Source organism: Rhincodon typus, chromosome 4 (genome assembly GCF_021869965.1).
Source record: "Rhincodon typus isolate 14 chromosome 4, sRhiTyp1.1, whole genome shotgun sequence".
Taxonomy (NCBI): Eukaryota; Metazoa; Chordata; class Chondrichthyes; order Orectolobiformes; family Rhincodontidae; genus Rhincodon; species Rhincodon typus.
Genome location: NC_063335.1, coordinates 65,497,329 through 65,514,506, shown reverse-complemented (window position 1 = coordinate 65,514,506; position 17,178 = coordinate 65,497,329). Strand labels below are relative to the sequence as shown.

At 39.4% G+C, this 17,178-nt stretch overlaps 1 protein-coding gene across 1 annotated transcript in view; it reads right to left on the bottom strand.

Moving 5' to 3' along the window:
* LOC109919505 (peroxidasin homolog) overlaps positions 1–17,178 on the bottom strand; it is a 509,465-nt gene that overhangs the window by 220,813 nt on the left and 271,474 nt on the right. The window contains exon 7 of the mRNA XM_048596123.1: positions 4,670–4,787. Within this exon, the coding sequence (XP_048452080.1) occupies positions 4,670–4,787 (118 nt within the window). The remainder of the gene's footprint in view (positions 1–4,669; positions 4,788–17,178) is intronic.

The following is a 17,178-nucleotide window of genomic DNA, read 5'->3' as shown; positions in this document are numbered from 1 at the left end:
GGATTATCAGGTATTATCAGGTCCATATTTCATTCCTGTCATTGCTGAACCATAGCAATTAATGTGTAACTCACCCATTCTGATATTTTATGGGGTCTCTTATATTAGAAATCTTCCTTTGATAGATTTGGCATTATATTATCTGGGAAAGACAGTAGTGTGATTCCAATGAAGTAGCTGAGATAAGGATACATGGTCAGGCACTAAATGGGCTCCTGACTCACTGCTGATCACCCTAAGCTGAGCAGGTCGGTTCTGCCTTACAACATCCAGATCTCCCACTGAAAAGCACTTAGGTGGCAACTTGGATTACATGCTCAAATCTTGTAGTTGTGATTTGAGACCCTAAACTTCACACTCAAGAAGTTCCCTCATAAAGTGACATAAATGGTGAGGCCGCCGATGAAGCGATGTTGTTCTACTCCGCTTGGAATTTATACTGTCTGGTCTGTTCTGGTGCGTTGTGTCATTTCCGGTTCTGTTCTGTACGTGTTTGTATATGGGGTCCCATTCTCTTTGTTTGCTAATTGCACTATAGGTTGACAACCATGCCTTGAGGAATTCCTGTGTGTGTCTATGTTTGGCTTGGGCTAATATAATTGCCTTGTCCCAGTTAAACTGATGTCCTTCATTGTCCTTCACTAACTTGACTAAGCTTTTCAAGAAGGCGACAAAGATGATTGATGGGGAAAAAGCTGTCTACATGGAGTGTACTGATATTAAGGAAAGTTTGTTGTGTTGTTTTGCTGCTAGCCGATATTCATGTATTCTGATAGCTAGTTTCCTTCCTGTCTGTCCAATGCAATGTTTGTAGCAGTCCTTGCATGGTATTTTGTAAACTACGTTGGTTCTGCATGTTGTGGGTATGGGGTCTTTAATCCTTGTGAGTGTTTGCCGTAACGTGGCTGTGGGCTTGTGTGCCACCAAGATTCCTAGTGGTTGCAGGAGTCTCGTTGTCAGTTCTGATACGTTCTCAATGTAGGGCAGTGTGGTCACTGTGTTAGGGTGTACTGTGTCCTCTTGGTGTTGTTTATTTAGTCGGCACCTGTGGATGAATAGTATTGTATAGAATTGTATAGGTGCTCTTCCTCCTTCCTGTTTTAGCTTGTTGTAGTGAGTGGTGGCCCGTTTAAATAGTGTCCTAACACAGCTTTGTTTGTGGACGTGAATTTGCTCCTGGCAAATGCGCTGTTGATGAGGTGGTGGGTCTCTTCCAGTTTGGTGCATTTAATGATGACAAATGTGTTGTCCATGTATCAGATCCAGTTTAGGTTGAATGAGGGGGAGGGTAGTGTGTTCTAGTCTTTGCATGATTGCCTCTGCGATGAGCCCTGAGATGGGTGACCCATGGGTGTGCCATTGATCTGTTTGTATATTTGACCATTAAAGATGAAAGGTGTAGTGAGGCACAGGTCTAGTAGTTTGAGTATGTTGTCATTGCTGATGGAGCTCATTGCGTTCCTGCTTCCTCTAGTAATGTGGCCAGTGTTTCTTTGGCTAGTGGGATGTCAATTGACGTGAATAATGCGGTGACATCAAATGATACCATAATCTCGTCATCACTGATGTTTATGTTCTTGAGGCTATTGAGGAATTCTTGGGTTGAGTGGATGGAATGGAGTGATCATATGAACAGGTCAATGGCTTGAGAGAAGAAGAAAACAACAATCAGCTTCCGTTTCTGGATGTCAGAGTTGAACATATGACCAACGGGGAGTTCCAAAACTCAGTGTACAGGAAAGCAACCCACACTGACCAAATCCTCAACTTCCACACCAACCACCCCAACGTCCAAAAACAAAACTGTGTTAGGACACTATTTAACAGGCCATCAACCTCACCGAACTCCAACCTCACACCAACCTGCCAGAACTACGCAGGAAAGAAGAAGAGCTAGCTATGCAAAATCTTTGCTATGAACAGATATCCCCACAACTTCATCCGCAGGTGCCTACTAAATAGGCAACACCAAGAGGACACAGTACGCCTATCACATTGGCCACACTGCCCTACATCAAGAACATATCAGAACTGACAACGAGACTCCTACGCCCACTAGGAATCATGGTGGCACACAAGCCCTCAGCCATGTTTTGATAAACACTCACAAGGATTAAAGTCCCCATACCCACGACATGCAGAACAAACTTAACTTACAAAATATCATGCAACGACTGCCACAAACATTACATTGGACAGACAGGAAGGAAACTAGCCATCAGAATACATGAACATTGGCTAGCCGCAAAACGACACAACGAACTCTCCTTAATATTAGTACACTTGGACAATGAAGGACATCAGTTTAACTGGGACAAGGTAACCATAGTAGCCAAAGCCAAACATAGACATGCACGGGAATTCCTTGAGGCATGGTCCTCGACCCATAATGCAATCAAAAAACATATAGAATGGGACCCCATATACAAACCCATACAGAACAGAATTGGAAATGACACTACTCACCATAACAAACCAGACAATATAAATTCCAAGTGGAGTAGAACAACATCTCTTCATTAGAAGCCTCACTGATGATGTTACCTAGCATGGTGATGAAACATCTGAACAAGAGCAAGCCCCCTTGGCAAGCAAGTCAACAATCCCATCCACAACCCGAGCTACAAATCTTTGCAAAAACCTTAAAGGGACATAAAGTTGTCTCTGAACAATTGTTGTCCACTCAATCATGGATTTTTTCATACTGACATTGGCAGAAGTTTGCTAGGGCATCATTTGGTTGAACTGGAAGATTGAAACCATACTGTGTTCCAACAAAGTTACTGGAAATGATGCAAAACACCTTAAAGAAATCAGTGAAGATAACTTGAAGTGAACAAACAATATAGATAATTGACAATGGTAAGGGTAATAGAAGAGAATGGGAAAATGGCTTTTTGAAGCAGATCAGTCATAAGCTAATTGAAAGTTGCAGCAGGCTCAAGGGATTGAATAGGTTATTCCTCTTCCTATGCTCTATTTGTGAAAGGCTGCACCATTCATATCCTAATTAGATATTTGTAGAGTTAGCCAGAGAAGAAATACTGTGGGCCATTTTTCAATCACTGATGTCAAAGAAAAATATTGAAAATGTAAGGAAATCATAGTTCTTGAAGCATTCCAAAATTCTTCCACGATAAGCATAAAATGCTGAACATTTAAAGTCAAAACTATCCTAAATTTTGAAGATTATATATTTTTCTGTTAGAAGAGTTGACCATAAAACAGTGGGGAATTTCTTCAACTTACTGTGGCAAACAATTATGTACACCAGTATGTAATATAACACTGTTGCAAAAGTATAGATACAGGAATGAGTGAATGTAGGTTTAAGGGAGTTCTGCACTGACTATTATTTTCCTGGAGAATGGGAAAGTGAGATTCCATACACAAAGAGACCAATATTTTGGAACACTGTGCATAATATTATTTTAAGTTGACAACATTGTTATCTCACTGGAACATCAGATCAAACTAAAGGTTGCAAGGGAGACTTCTACAGATTTAGCCCTTTTTCTACTTTATTATGTTTCTCAATGAGGAATTATATTGAGCCTGATTCTTATATCTGAAGATTACAATTTAATTTTCTCAAAGGTAGAGCTGTTCAAAAATCCAGGCCAACATAATTTGAGAGTCAATAGGCTGCTATTATTTAGGTTTGTCCACTTACTGTTGAAATTTTTGAAACTCTGCCTTCCCTTCTGGTCTACTGGCACATTACCAACTTGTCAGAAAATAATACTTGCAATTGGGAAAAATGATCACTTAAATAGAATTCAGAGAATGGTTTTCTTTCCAATCTCTAATTGCATCTTATTATCAAAATCATGAATCCTTGGCTTATTTCGTGAGGTTATTTATATTATTACTTGATTCACTACTTGACGATGCAACTGCCAATTCCATAAAAAGCATAGGGAAGCAATATGTTAGTCAACAAAAAGGTTAAATATTACCATCTGAACACAAAATGGGCAACTCTCGATTCATTAGGCATTCTTTTAAGTTATTTAAAGTTCTGAAGTAGAATAACAAGGACAGGCAACAGCCTCCATTTTAGCATTCCTTGGTTCCTGATGTGACAGTTAGTCAGTTAACTGAAGGCAGTGCTGCCAAAATTGGGAGAAAGGAAGAGCAGTCAGCAATCAGTCTTATTTCAAAATAACTTGATTAGTTCATGGAATGTTCGCTTTTTGCTATAATTTTAAGGCTAAAAAGTTTGTGAGACTGGTATTCAGTGTAAATCAATCTTTCAGCTTAAAAAAAATGGTGAGCTTCAGTTGGAAAAAAATGACATTTTCAATCTTGTAATTTTTCTTTTGCCCTTTTTCATAACAAATTGAAAATAGCCTGGGTAAAAATTATGTAGGAGTCTTTTACTTCATCCTTACAATGCTTTGATTAAAAACTCTCCAGTTATTTTCAATAAGTTAATTTTCTTATTATTTGCATTGCAGTGTAAGATTGTATTTCAATAGAATTTCAATTCAATGTTAGCAATTTTATCACAATACATTATAAGTGCTTCTTATCAAACTTTTTTTTTAATAAATAATCATTAAGGGCCATCTGTACCAATGAATAAAGTTTATATTTAAAGAAGGTCATTCACTGACAGATCTTAGCATTAAAATTATAGCCCAAAACATTTTCCAACCATACTCACTTATTATGTAGCCAGACAATTTTAGGCTTGGGATTCCCTTCAGCTCTACAGGTAAAGTAAACAGTGTTTCCTAAGGTTACATCCACATCCCGTGGTTCTGAAGTAATTCGTGGCCTCGCTGGAAAAAAAGAGTTGCATTACATGCATACTGAAAGAGTATACTTATTTAGAACAAAAATATTCCATTCCAGTGCATTGGACTTTGCAGGATTCTAACAGTGCACACTATTAAAATTAACTCAAAAGATAAGAATATAATGTATGAATGTTTCACTTCGTTACACTGCTGCTTTAAAGCTGGTGGAGGTGTGTATCAAGGCAAAGTTATGCCTGGCACTTTATTTGATTTACTCTCCTGTATTATTCTATGAACCATGTTTCATTCCTGACTTGAAGATAATGCTAGAGTGAAGGACAGGCTGCGTCAAAAGGTTATAGATTATGTTTGGATATAATTCTGTTTTTGCTGATGGTCCAAACTGCCTCATGGATGTCAGATTTTTGGCTGCTGAACTTGTTCTGAATCCATCCCATTCAGCATGGTAGGAGTGTCACACAATATGGTAGAGGATATCTTCAATGTAAAGACAGAACTTTGTCTCTACATGGGCTTGGTGATTGTCATTCCGACCAATAATGTCATGGACAGTTGGATCTGCGACAGTTAGATTGGTGACAATGAGGTCAAGTATATTTTTCTTTTGATTCGGTTCCCACACCAGTTCCAACAGACCCAGTCTAGCAGCGAGGTCTTTCTATGTGCTTCCGGACTCTGTCAGTTAAGTTCATAGTGAGACTAGTATACAGTCATAGAGTCACAGACCCTTCAGCCCAACTCATCCATGTCGAGCAGATATCCTAAGTTAATCTAGACCCATTTGTCAGCATTTGGCCCATATCCCTCTAAAACCTTTTCATATACCCATTCAGATGCCTTTTAAAAGTTGTAGTTGTATCAGACTCCACCATTTCCTCTGGCTGTTCATTCTATACATGCACAAATCTTGGTGATGGATATTGAAGTTATCCATCCAGTGTGCATTCTCTGCCTTTGCCATTGACTGTGTTTCATCCAGGTAGTCTCTAACATAGAGCAGAATTGATTTATCAGCTATGGGATAGTAGTGGGAGGTAATCAGCTGGAGATTTTCTTGTCCGTGTTTACCTTAATACCACGAGACTTCATGTGCTACTACACTGATAGATCTCTCCTGGTTCTAGTATAGGACAAACCCAGGGATGATGTTGGTGGGGTCAGTCACATTGCCTGAATCACAGGTGTGATTCAGTGAGTATAATGATATCATGCTGTTACTTGACACATTGTGGGACAGTTCTCCCAGTTTTTGCATAAGCATCCAGAAGTGGGTATGGAGGAATTTCAGGGTCATCAAGGCTGGACATGATGCTGTCATTTCCAGTACCATGGCCATGTGGTCGACTCATTATTGTTCTTCCTTTTGTTTTCTTCTTAAAAGTTTAGTACGCCTGAGTGAATTGCTAGGCCATTTCAGAGCATGGTCAACCATTCCACCATGTTCTGTGCTACCATAAAATATTTACAGCACTGGAGAAGACTATTTCACTTGGTGTACCAGTGTTAACTCACTGCAAGGGAAACTTAGCTTAGTCCCTTTCCTCTGCCTTTTCCCCCATTACTTTAGACACATTTTCCCTTTAGATACAAGCATTTTTAAAATCCACAATTGAATCCATCTTCATCACATTCACCCACTGACATTCAACCAGTGCCTGTATCTCAACCAGTGCCTGTGTAAAAACATTATTGTTCATGTCATCTTTAGTATGATCAAACACTATACCTTGACATGCAGTGTCAATGGGAAGGTGGAAAGGTGAGGTGTGGGACTCTTGATGAACAGAGACTTGAGATTGTGGTTACTGGTATTGCACTCAGATTAGGCAATCATGATTTCAGCTGTGGGATTGAGGGTTTACACTCCCTGTGCATCTCAGTGTGCTTTACTGTCATTTGCCATGAGCAGATAATGAACAGAAGTAAATGCTTCTCAACCCCAGGAGCAATTGGAAGGTGGGTGGGAATTAATATAATTGGGAAGGATGCAGTGGGGTAGACAAAATGTCTCCTTCCAGTCACTCCTGATTCAGACAGGAATATGGAAAGTCTAGAACAATTGATGCCCTTGGGTGGCCATTTCTGGCCCCAGGCCACCTTTTTTGCCCTGAGTCTCTGCTTTCAGTCTCCCTGTGTTTCAAGGACCTATCAGCAGCAATGGGCACCACTGCCATAAGGACCTCCCTACACTTCCGTTGACCACATTCTGTCATCAGGGTTTGTCTAATTGGCCTGGGTGAGCTCAATCCACTTACCTCTTCTTCAGGCTCCAGTACTGCACTAGGATTCAGTCCACCTGCAGTCCAGTAGTGACATTCACTCTTATTGCTGTTGCTGGAACTGAAGAGCTGCTAGCACTTTTATTGGCTGGCAGCTCTTAAAGGTAGAACTTCACCCTGACGACAGGCACACAGGATTGAAATGTAATCCTGTTGGACCACCTTTTTCTTTAACCTGGTGAAAATGCCAAACAGCCATAAAATTCAGCTCTATGGGTTTAAATATCTTCCAATTCAGTGGAACAGGGTTGATTTGTTAAAACATAAGATACTGATAAATTAGGAAAACCATTTTTTTCAAGTGTTAAGGATTTGGGCATTGATAAAAATAAGGGAATCTTGAGTATTGCTGAGAAAGGGCACATTTTTCTCAAAACTGTTTATCTTGCATTCCTCAGCAAGAATGCCAAAACAAGAGGAGGACCGATATTTATGCTGCATGAGAGGTAAGTGCTGATTGGCTGGAAACTGGACTCTGATCAGTAACAATTATTACAATTGAAAGGCAAGACATATTAATGGTTTTAATAGGCTTAGAGTTGGAGAAGTTCTGAGGCTACGATGAGATGTAAGCCAGGCTGCTGTTGGAGGAAGGGAAGAAATTACAGGGACCCTAACATTAATGTTCAAATTTTCTCTGAACACAGGAGAATTACCAGATGATAGAAGAACTGATAATGTAGTATCGTTATTCAAGAAGGCTGATAGGCATAAACAGGGAAACTATAGGTAAATGAGTCTAACATCAGTAGCAAGGCAACTATTGGAAAAATCTCTAAAGGACAGAATTAATCTCCATTTGAAGAGGGAAGGATTAATCAAAGGTAGTCAGCATGGTTCTATCATGTCAAAATCATGTTTGAGAGGTTTGATTGGGATTTTCAAGGAGGCGTCTAGTGCATTAATAAGAGTAGTGCAGTGGATAAAATCTACGTGGACTTTAGGAATCCATTTAACAAGGTCTCCCATGAAAGACTGTCAAGAAACAAGAGCCCATGGGGTCCAAGACAATTTGGAACAATTGGATTCAAAACTGGCTTAGTGGCAGGAGGGAGAGGGTGACGGTTGAACATTGTTTTTGTGACTGCAAGCCTGTGTCCGGTGGTGTACTGTAGGGTTCGATAATGGGTCCTTTGCCATTTATAGGGTACATTAATGATCTAGATATGAATGCAGAATGTTTGATTACTAAGTTTACAGAGGGCATGAAAATTGCTAGTGTGGTAAAGAGACAGGAAGAGAGTCTTAGGAAGATATAGATGAAGTGGTCAGATGGGGTAAACAATGGCAAATGGAATTTAATCTTGAAAGATTTTATGCAATGAGTTTTGGAAGGATTATAAGGCAAGGGAGTACATGACAAATAGTATGACCCTAGGAAGATCAGAGGAACCTTGGTGTCTACAGCTCCTTGAAGACAACAGCACAAATTAATAAGTTAGTTAAGAAAGCATGTGGGGTAATTGCCGTTATTAGGTGAGGAATTGAATAAAAAAGCAGGAACGTTATGTTGCAGCTGTATGAGAATTAGATAGGCCACAATTGAAGTACTATGTGCGGTTCCTGTCGTCACATTATAGAAAGGATTTGCTTGCACTCGTGAGGGTGCAGATGGGATTCACCAGGATGCTGCCTGGGCAGGAATGTTTCAGCTATGAAGAGAGACTGGATATGCTGGGGTCATTTTCCTTTGAGCAGAGAAGGCTGAGGAGGGATCTGATCAAGACATACAAAATTATGAGGAGCAAAGATAAGGATGTTTTTCTTTTCTTGTTAGTGTGGTAAAAGCAGAATTGTTTTTTTCAATCCCACAGGGAATTCTCTCTACCCCAGACTCCATACCACATATAGTTTGTTGATTGGAAACTGCTCCCAAAACTCCCATCCAATAACTGATCTGTAAGGTGGGAAACTTCAGTCCTCAGTTTGCCAATGTTCAATATTTCGCATCCACCTGTCTGCTGGCCCATTTCCAATTCTGGATAGGCAACTGGTTGTAGGCATACAATGAACTTCTGGGAGTTAAATTCACTTGAGCCACAATGAGAGGGATTTGGCACTTACTTGCTTGTTCAGTTAATGTTGCATTTGACCTCAGAGTTATATTCACTGTTGGTATGGAGACTATTGCAACAAACTTATTTTAATACTGATTTCAAAACTGCCACTTCTTCAAATGCAACACTCCTACATGACCTGTTGTCTCTGGTTCAGAGCTAAGATTACTATCAACTGTTTCAAGCTGATACTTGCAAAATCTAAACAGTTTGAAGCTGTCAACAGTTATCCAACCAAGACATAAGAAGATAAGAACATAATAAATAGGACCAGCAGCAAGCCATTCAGCCCTTCAATCATGCTCTGCCATCTAATAAGGCCCTAACTGATCTTCAGCGACAACACCACTTTCCCACATTATCCCCATTTCTCTCAATGCTTTTAATATGCAGCAATCTAGCACTTTTAGTCTCAACAATCTCAATAACTGAGCGTGCATGGTGTTCTGGGGTAAAAGAATTCTAAAGATTCATTACTTTCTGAGTAAAGAAATCTACCTCATCTCAGTCTTTAAATGGCCTCCTTCTTAGCCTGGAATTTTGTTGCCTGATTCTAACAACCACCACCACCAGCTTCATGCATCCACCCTGCAATTAATATAAAGATAAAGGCTAAATCAGTTCAAGCTTTCTTCATTGCGCTATCCCTCCAACCCAGGAATTAATTTGATGAATCTTTGTCGCACTCCCTCAATGACAAGTGTATTTTCCCTTAAGTAAGGAGATCAATTCTGCCACGATACTCCAGGAGTTCTGGGGAAGAGTCACTCGACATGAAACATTAACTCTAATTTCTCTCCATAGATGTTGCTAGACCTGCTGAACTTTTCCAGCAATTTCTGTTTTTGTATCATTTATCACAATGTTTGTTACCTATTCTAGCATTTCTTGTGACAAAAATAAGATTTCTGTGACAGATTTAAGAGCAGCTTCTTCCCCACTGTTATCAGACTTATGAACTCTCATATAGAGTCACAGTCATCGAGTCATACAGCACGGAAACAGACCCTTTGGTCTAACCAGTCCATACCAATCATAATCCCAAACTAAACTAGCCCCGCCTGCCTACTCCTGGCTCATATCCCTCTAAACCTTAAACTGTTCCAAAAGCTGAATATCTATTTGATAGAGGAATAGCCACCAGAAACTTTTGAACTACCTTCTTACCTTTCCTGACAGTCACCCATCTATCTGACTGAAGTTGCTGGGTAATAACTTTGCTAAATCTACTAGCCATCTCACTCTGTACCTCATGTATGGCCTTAATAACATTAAGCATACAAAAACTGGATGTTTCAATAACACCTCATATATAAAATAAACTACCTTTCATTACCTGCAGAAAATAATGCTAAAATGGAAAAAAATAAAAAACTCCAACAAATAAAACTTAAATAAAATCAACCACTTAACTGAGTAACTGAATAAAGATGACTCCTCTTCAATAAATTCCTCAAAGAAAAGAAAATCTTCTCCGGAGCTGACCATGTGTAGGATTCTCCGGAACGAAAACACAACTCCTTATTTATCCTTTCTCTGCATCTTCTCTGTAGCTTTAAAACTATATTCTGCATTTTGTTCTATTACCCTGATGTATTTATGCCAGCTATGATTTGTCTGGCTAGCATGCAAAAAATACTTTTCACTGTATCTTGGTACATGTAACAATAACAATAAATCAAATCAAATTAAATGAGGTGAATAGATCTGTAGTACCTCATTTTATTTTTCTCCCTACTTTCTTAAATAAAGGGGTTATATTTGTCACCTTCTAATTTTCAGGAATGTTTCCAGAGTTTTAAAGGATGATCATCAATGTATTGATTAATTCCCCAGACACCTTCTTTAACAATGAGATGTATATCATCAGGTGCAGAGGCTTCAACTACTTGAAGTCCATTTAATTGCTCTAATGTTTGAAAAGAACATTAATATATTACAGTTGCACCCTTACCCTTGATTCTTGATTATTCTTGGGAGGTTTTTAGTATTTTTCTCTGTGAAGACAGGCACCAGGTTTGTGTTTAGCTTCTCTATCATTTCCTTATTCCTCTTTATAAATTCTCCTGACTCATTTACATGGACCCACATTTGTTTTTGCTAATATTTTTCTTTTTACAAACTTATATAAGCTCTTGCAGGCCTCTTTTGTTTCTCCTTAAATACTTCCACATTTTTTTCTTAATTTTTTCTTGTTCCCATTAAAATCTTCACAAACCCTGAAGTTAGATTTTTTGGCAAATTTAAACCCCTCTTTAACTGGTCTAATGTATCCCTTGATTGTCTTTGCGAGCCATAATTGGAACACTTGCAGGGCTTTTTTTTGCTCATTAAAGTAATGGATTTTTGTCTTAAATATATATTAATTCTTTAAATGTTAGGTATGTGCTGTTCAACACTAAAATATAACTTTAACGTAGTTTTCCAATCTACCATTGAAATTTGCATCTCACAGCTACACAGTTTTATTTATTTAAGATGTTACTTTTTGCTTGAACAACATTATTTTCAAACTTGCCACAAAATTCTATCTTATCTTATGGTTATTTTTTTCCAAAAGGCTTCTTTTTACACAAGACCATGTACAACTTACTGGAATTTTGAAATTAATTTTTAAAGTAACCATAATAACTTTCACATATTCCAAATAATCAAGCGTTTTCATACAGTTTCATTTAAATAAACTGACATGTAACTTGCATGTATCAAACTATTCAAAGTTAAATCCAAAAGGATAATGATTTTCAAACTGAGTTAGACTGATCCTTGTGTTATCATCGGCAGAGAAACTGATGTGCTAAAAGAAATGAACTGTCATGAAGCTAATGGAAAGAAGACTGATGGACTAGATTTCACTTACTGTAACAAACCATCTATTAATTATGTGAAGGATACTTCAAACAAGAAGGTATTTTTAATTTCAGATACTTTAAACAACAGATTGCCCTCACGTAATTACAAGCACTCATATCATCTCCTGCACAATGTAGCTTTATATGCGATCTCTTTTTTTTAGGATTTCTCACTTTGTACCTGAAGATTTCTCACTTTGTACCTGAAGATTTCAACCTTTGAGACACATTCAACAGTATGCCATCTGAAGTCCCCAGACCACTGAAAAGACTTAGGTCACAATAGTCTTGATTAAAAATCACACGAAACCAGGTTATAGTTTAACAGGTTTATTTGAAAACACTAGCTTTCAGAGCTATGCTCCTTCCTCAGGTACAGTGTGGAAGAGAAGAATTTATAAGGAGAAATGTAACAACCATAAAAATGTCTCGCTGACCACCTCCTGTTGAATCTTTAATCAGTTAGAAAGGAGACACAGGTTTCTGTTGATTAAAATGCAAATCCCAGAATTTCTTTCAAGTCATTGCCCCAAGATAATTAAAGATTTTAGCAGTGTATACAAGAGGTGATGTCTCAGGTCAGACAATGCATTTTTGGTGTGAGGCCTTGTTTAGAATCTGTCTGTGTTTTAACCTGGAATCAGGCTGTTTTTTTTTGAACAAAATAGAATGTATCTGCACGTACACAAACATCTTGGATGAAATAATTCACCCCATCGATTTATATGCATTTGCGTGCATGTGTGTGCTTTTGTGTGTGTGTATGTGTGTGTAGAGAGAGAGAGAGAGAGAATGGTATGGAACTGCCAGGGATTTGCCCCTCCAACCCTTTTAACAAATCTGATTGATTCTAACAGCACTGAAATTTCAGCTGTGGCCCTTATCCAATCAATAAAAACTTGGCCTTTCTGTCTTCAGCTCTCCATCTTTTCTAAGTGCATTACACAACTGTAACCCAGTTTTTGCTCTGTTCTCAGAGACCTGCTTCACCACAAAGATATGGCCAAAAATTGGAAAGCTAAACTAAACTGTTCCATTCAAAAATAACCTTAGGGACACATGCAATATCCCTAAATGACTGCCGCCCAATAGCTCTGATTTCATTAATCATGAAGTGCTTTGAGAGGCTGGTCATGGCCCACATCAACCCTGCCTTGATCCACTACAATTTGCCTACCGACATAACAGGTCCACAGCAGATGCCATATCCCTAGCCCTGCGCTCATCCCTGGCCCTGCACTCATCCCTGGAATATCTGGACAACAAAGACACTTACATCAGACTCCTGCTCATTGTCTACAGCTCAGTCTTCAACACCATTATCCCCTCTGGGATGATCTCAAAAACTGTATGATCATGGTCTCAGTTCTACCCTCTGCAGCTTGATCCTCAGTTTTCTGACCTATAGGCCGCAATCAGTGATGATAGGTAACTACACCTCCACCACAAAAACACTTAACACTGGAGCCCCCCAAGGATGCATCCTCAACCCCCTACAGTACTCCCTGCACACCTATGACTGTGTTTCCAAATTCCAAACAAACGCCCATCTACAAGTTCGCTGCTGACATCACCGCCCAACAACGATGAGTCAAAATACAGAAGGGAGATACAGGGCTTTTTGACATGGTGCAATGAAAACAATCTATCTCTCAACGTCGGGAAAACTAAAGAACTGATCATCATCTTCAGAAAGAAAGGAGGAGAACATGCCCCATCTACATCAACGGATGAGGTTGAGAGAGTGAAGAGCATCAAGTTCCTCAGAGTGACGATAACCAACAACCTGTCCTGAATTTCCCACATAAATGCAACAGTCAAGAAGGCACAACAATGCCTCTTCTTCCTCGGGCGGCTCAGGAAATTTGGCATGTCCATAGGGTCCCTCACCAATTTTTATAGCTGCACTGGGTGCAAAACGGTCTGGTATAGCAACTGCTGCACAGGTCTGTACAAAACTACAGAAGTTGGTACGCCCAGCTCAGACCATCACGGAAACTTCCATCGATGGACTCTATTTACACGGCTCGCTGCCGTGGCAAGATGACTAACATCATCAAAGACCCATCGCAACCTGGTAATGACCTCCTACAGCCCATTCCATCAGGCAGTTATACAGAAGCCTGAACTCACACATGAGCAGGTTCAGGAACAGCTTCTTTCCAGCCATTATCAGACGGTTGAATGGACTCTAGCCTCAAATAGTGTAACCTGCAATGTAACCTGTATGCCTCTAAGTCTTTTTGATCTGTACATCCTTTGTTTGTTGTGATTTGCCTATACTGCTCATAAACAAAGCTTTTCACTGTATTTTGGTGCATGTGACAATGAAATCAATCAAAATTTTGATCAAATTTATTTCACCTCACTCAAATTCTTACAGTGTTTTGAACTACCAGACATAAACACATCATTGTTGAACTGCAAAATTAGCTTTCTATTTACTCTATGCTTCTTAGCTTTTCACTCCCATGGTAACCCCAGTTTATGTGGGTATTTCTTGGAATTTAAGGCTGTTATAATCAAGAAATCAATTTGACGGCATTTCTTTCCCTTATGCAATTGCCTGCACTTGACAAATGCTGAAAACATGGCTAATTAACGATATATTTGTGTAAAAGGGTCTGAAAAAGGTTAATGCTGAAGAGTGCCTTAAGGACCATCTTAATGTCATATGAGTTTGGTGGGAGAATATCTTAGAATCTCAAAGGCCAAACATCTGAGTCTTCCTCGGTCTCAGTGGTTAGCACTGCTGCTTCATAGCGCTAGGGACGGGGGTTCAACTCCAGCCTCAGCCGACTGTCTGTGTGAAGTTTGCACATTCTCCCTGTGTGTCTATGTTGTTTGCTCCTGAGTGCTTTAGTTTCTTCTCATACTCCAAAGTTGTGCAGGTTAGGTGGATTAGTCATGCTAAATTTCCCATAGAGTCCAGGGATGTGCAGGCTAGGTGGATTAGCCATGGGAAATGCAGTGTTACAGGATTATGGTAGGGGATGGGTCTGGATGGGATGCCCTTTATCAGGTCAATGTGGACTCAGTGGGCCAAATAGCCTTTCCACGCTGTAGGTAATTCTATGAACGTGGTGAACAGGACTTTGGAATGCTCATACAGCAATTAGGAGCTTGCAATAAGGGAAACTACATATTGATTCACATCCTGATGTAGATTCCTTTAGTATTCCAGAGAATTAACCAGAAACTTAACAAGAATGCAATGAGCAACAAATGGTACTCCCAATCACAGAGGCTGTGCACATCACTAAAAGATGTAAATGATGGAGGCAATAGCCTTTTCTCCCAAGGAGAAAAGTACCCATTTGTGAAAATAGTGCCATAGTGGATTATGTTAATGTCCTACTAATAATTGTATAACAGAAATACTTTAAGGATTATGTGAATGGACCACTAAAACTAATAATAACGGAATAGGGATTATGCTAATGCCCTACTAATCCAAGAACTAAACTAATAAGAAAGGAAATGAGTTCAAATCCCATTATGCAGCTGTGAATTTGAATTTTGCTTAAAAATATCCAGAAATAAGAAACTTGTGTAAGTACACATGACCATAATCTCCACTGAATCATAGAATCCCTACAGTGTGGAAACAGGCCATTTGGCCCAACCAGTCCACACCGCCCCTCTGAAGAGCATCCCAACCTGACTCATTTCCCTACCCCTGCATTTCCCCATGTATAACCCAAACATCCTTGGCACTACAGGCAATTTAGCATAGCCAAGCCACCTAGCCTGCATATCTTTGGACTATGGGAGGAAACCGGAGTACCCGGAGGAAACCCACACAGACACAGGGAGAATGTGCAAACTCCACACAGGCAGTCGCCCAAGGGTGAAATTAAACCCGGGTCCCTGGTGCTGTGAGGCAGCAGTGCTAACCACTGAGCCACCGTGCTGCCCCACTGTGCACTGATTCACTAACATCCTATAGGGAAGACGACCACTTATCCTTACCCAGTTTGGCATGAATTTGACTTCAGGCCAACTCAAAAGCAGTTGACCCTTAATTGCTCTTTGAGGCAACCTAGCAAATGAGTCAGTTTTATTCAACCACTAACAACAGTTCAATCAGAAAGTTCACTACAATCGCTTCAGGTAGACTAAAGATGGGTAATAACTGTCAGCCTTGCCAAAACAGTCATGTTGCAAGAATAGATGTAAAACATACAATTTACTAAATCAGTGACTATGCATTGAACAGAAAGGGAATTCAGATTTAACATATATAGCCTGACACAAATGTATGAGATAAAATGCACAAAATATAAGGTTCTTGCATGATTAGGACAGCAAAGCACAGAAAGGAAAACCGTATGGGACAACATGCAAGAAATTATATGAACCCACAAAGTACAAATCTGTTCTACCCTACTTCTGAAAGTGATGACTTTTACTGTGGCACAGTTTAAGTGCACACAGGTTCTTCTCTCTACAACTGCAGCTTCCCTGTTATTGCTATGGGACTGAGATCAGCTAACAAAGAGAAAACCTTTCTAATCATTTTTGCCTCGCTCCTTAAAGAGAAGGCAATTTACAAATTCTGCCAAAATATTTCATTACCATAGTTTCTAATGTTGCTTACATCTATTATGAAAATTTGAGCAACATTTCTGGCACTAATCAATTTTGAGATAAATTCAGCTTGCCCTCACCATTTTCTGAAGCTGACCAAAGCAGTTTCCATCAGATCTTTAGCATCCTACTGATATTGTGTTGTGAGGTGCGTGATTAATATATGTTTTAATATCATTTGTTTTGGATTTTTGAACTTTGAACTATTGGCACATGTTTTCTGAGTTTGAAGGGGGTTATTGATTTACTTGTAAGTATTTCTGCAGTCATATTTTAAAATACAGTCTGAGAGAGACTTCCTGGAGAGGAATGAGGTTTTGTTTATATTGGGTGAGTTTACAAACAAACAGATTTAGACTTTCAGATAGAAGCTAAACTGAATGGTTAGCCTTTGAGATTCTCAGGTGTTCTCCCACCAACGTTATATGACATTAAGATGGTCTTGCAGAAATAGCATAGCTTGAAAATAAAAGCTTTCTGAGTTTCATTTGGGCAGTTGCCTGATTGCAGAAGTCTTGGCTAAGCCTGACTGTATAAAACAGTTGCTCTGGAGAAAGATGAACACAGCAGGCCAAGCAGCATCAGAGGAGCAGGAAGGCTGACGTTTCAGGCCTAGACCCTTCTTCAGAAACCT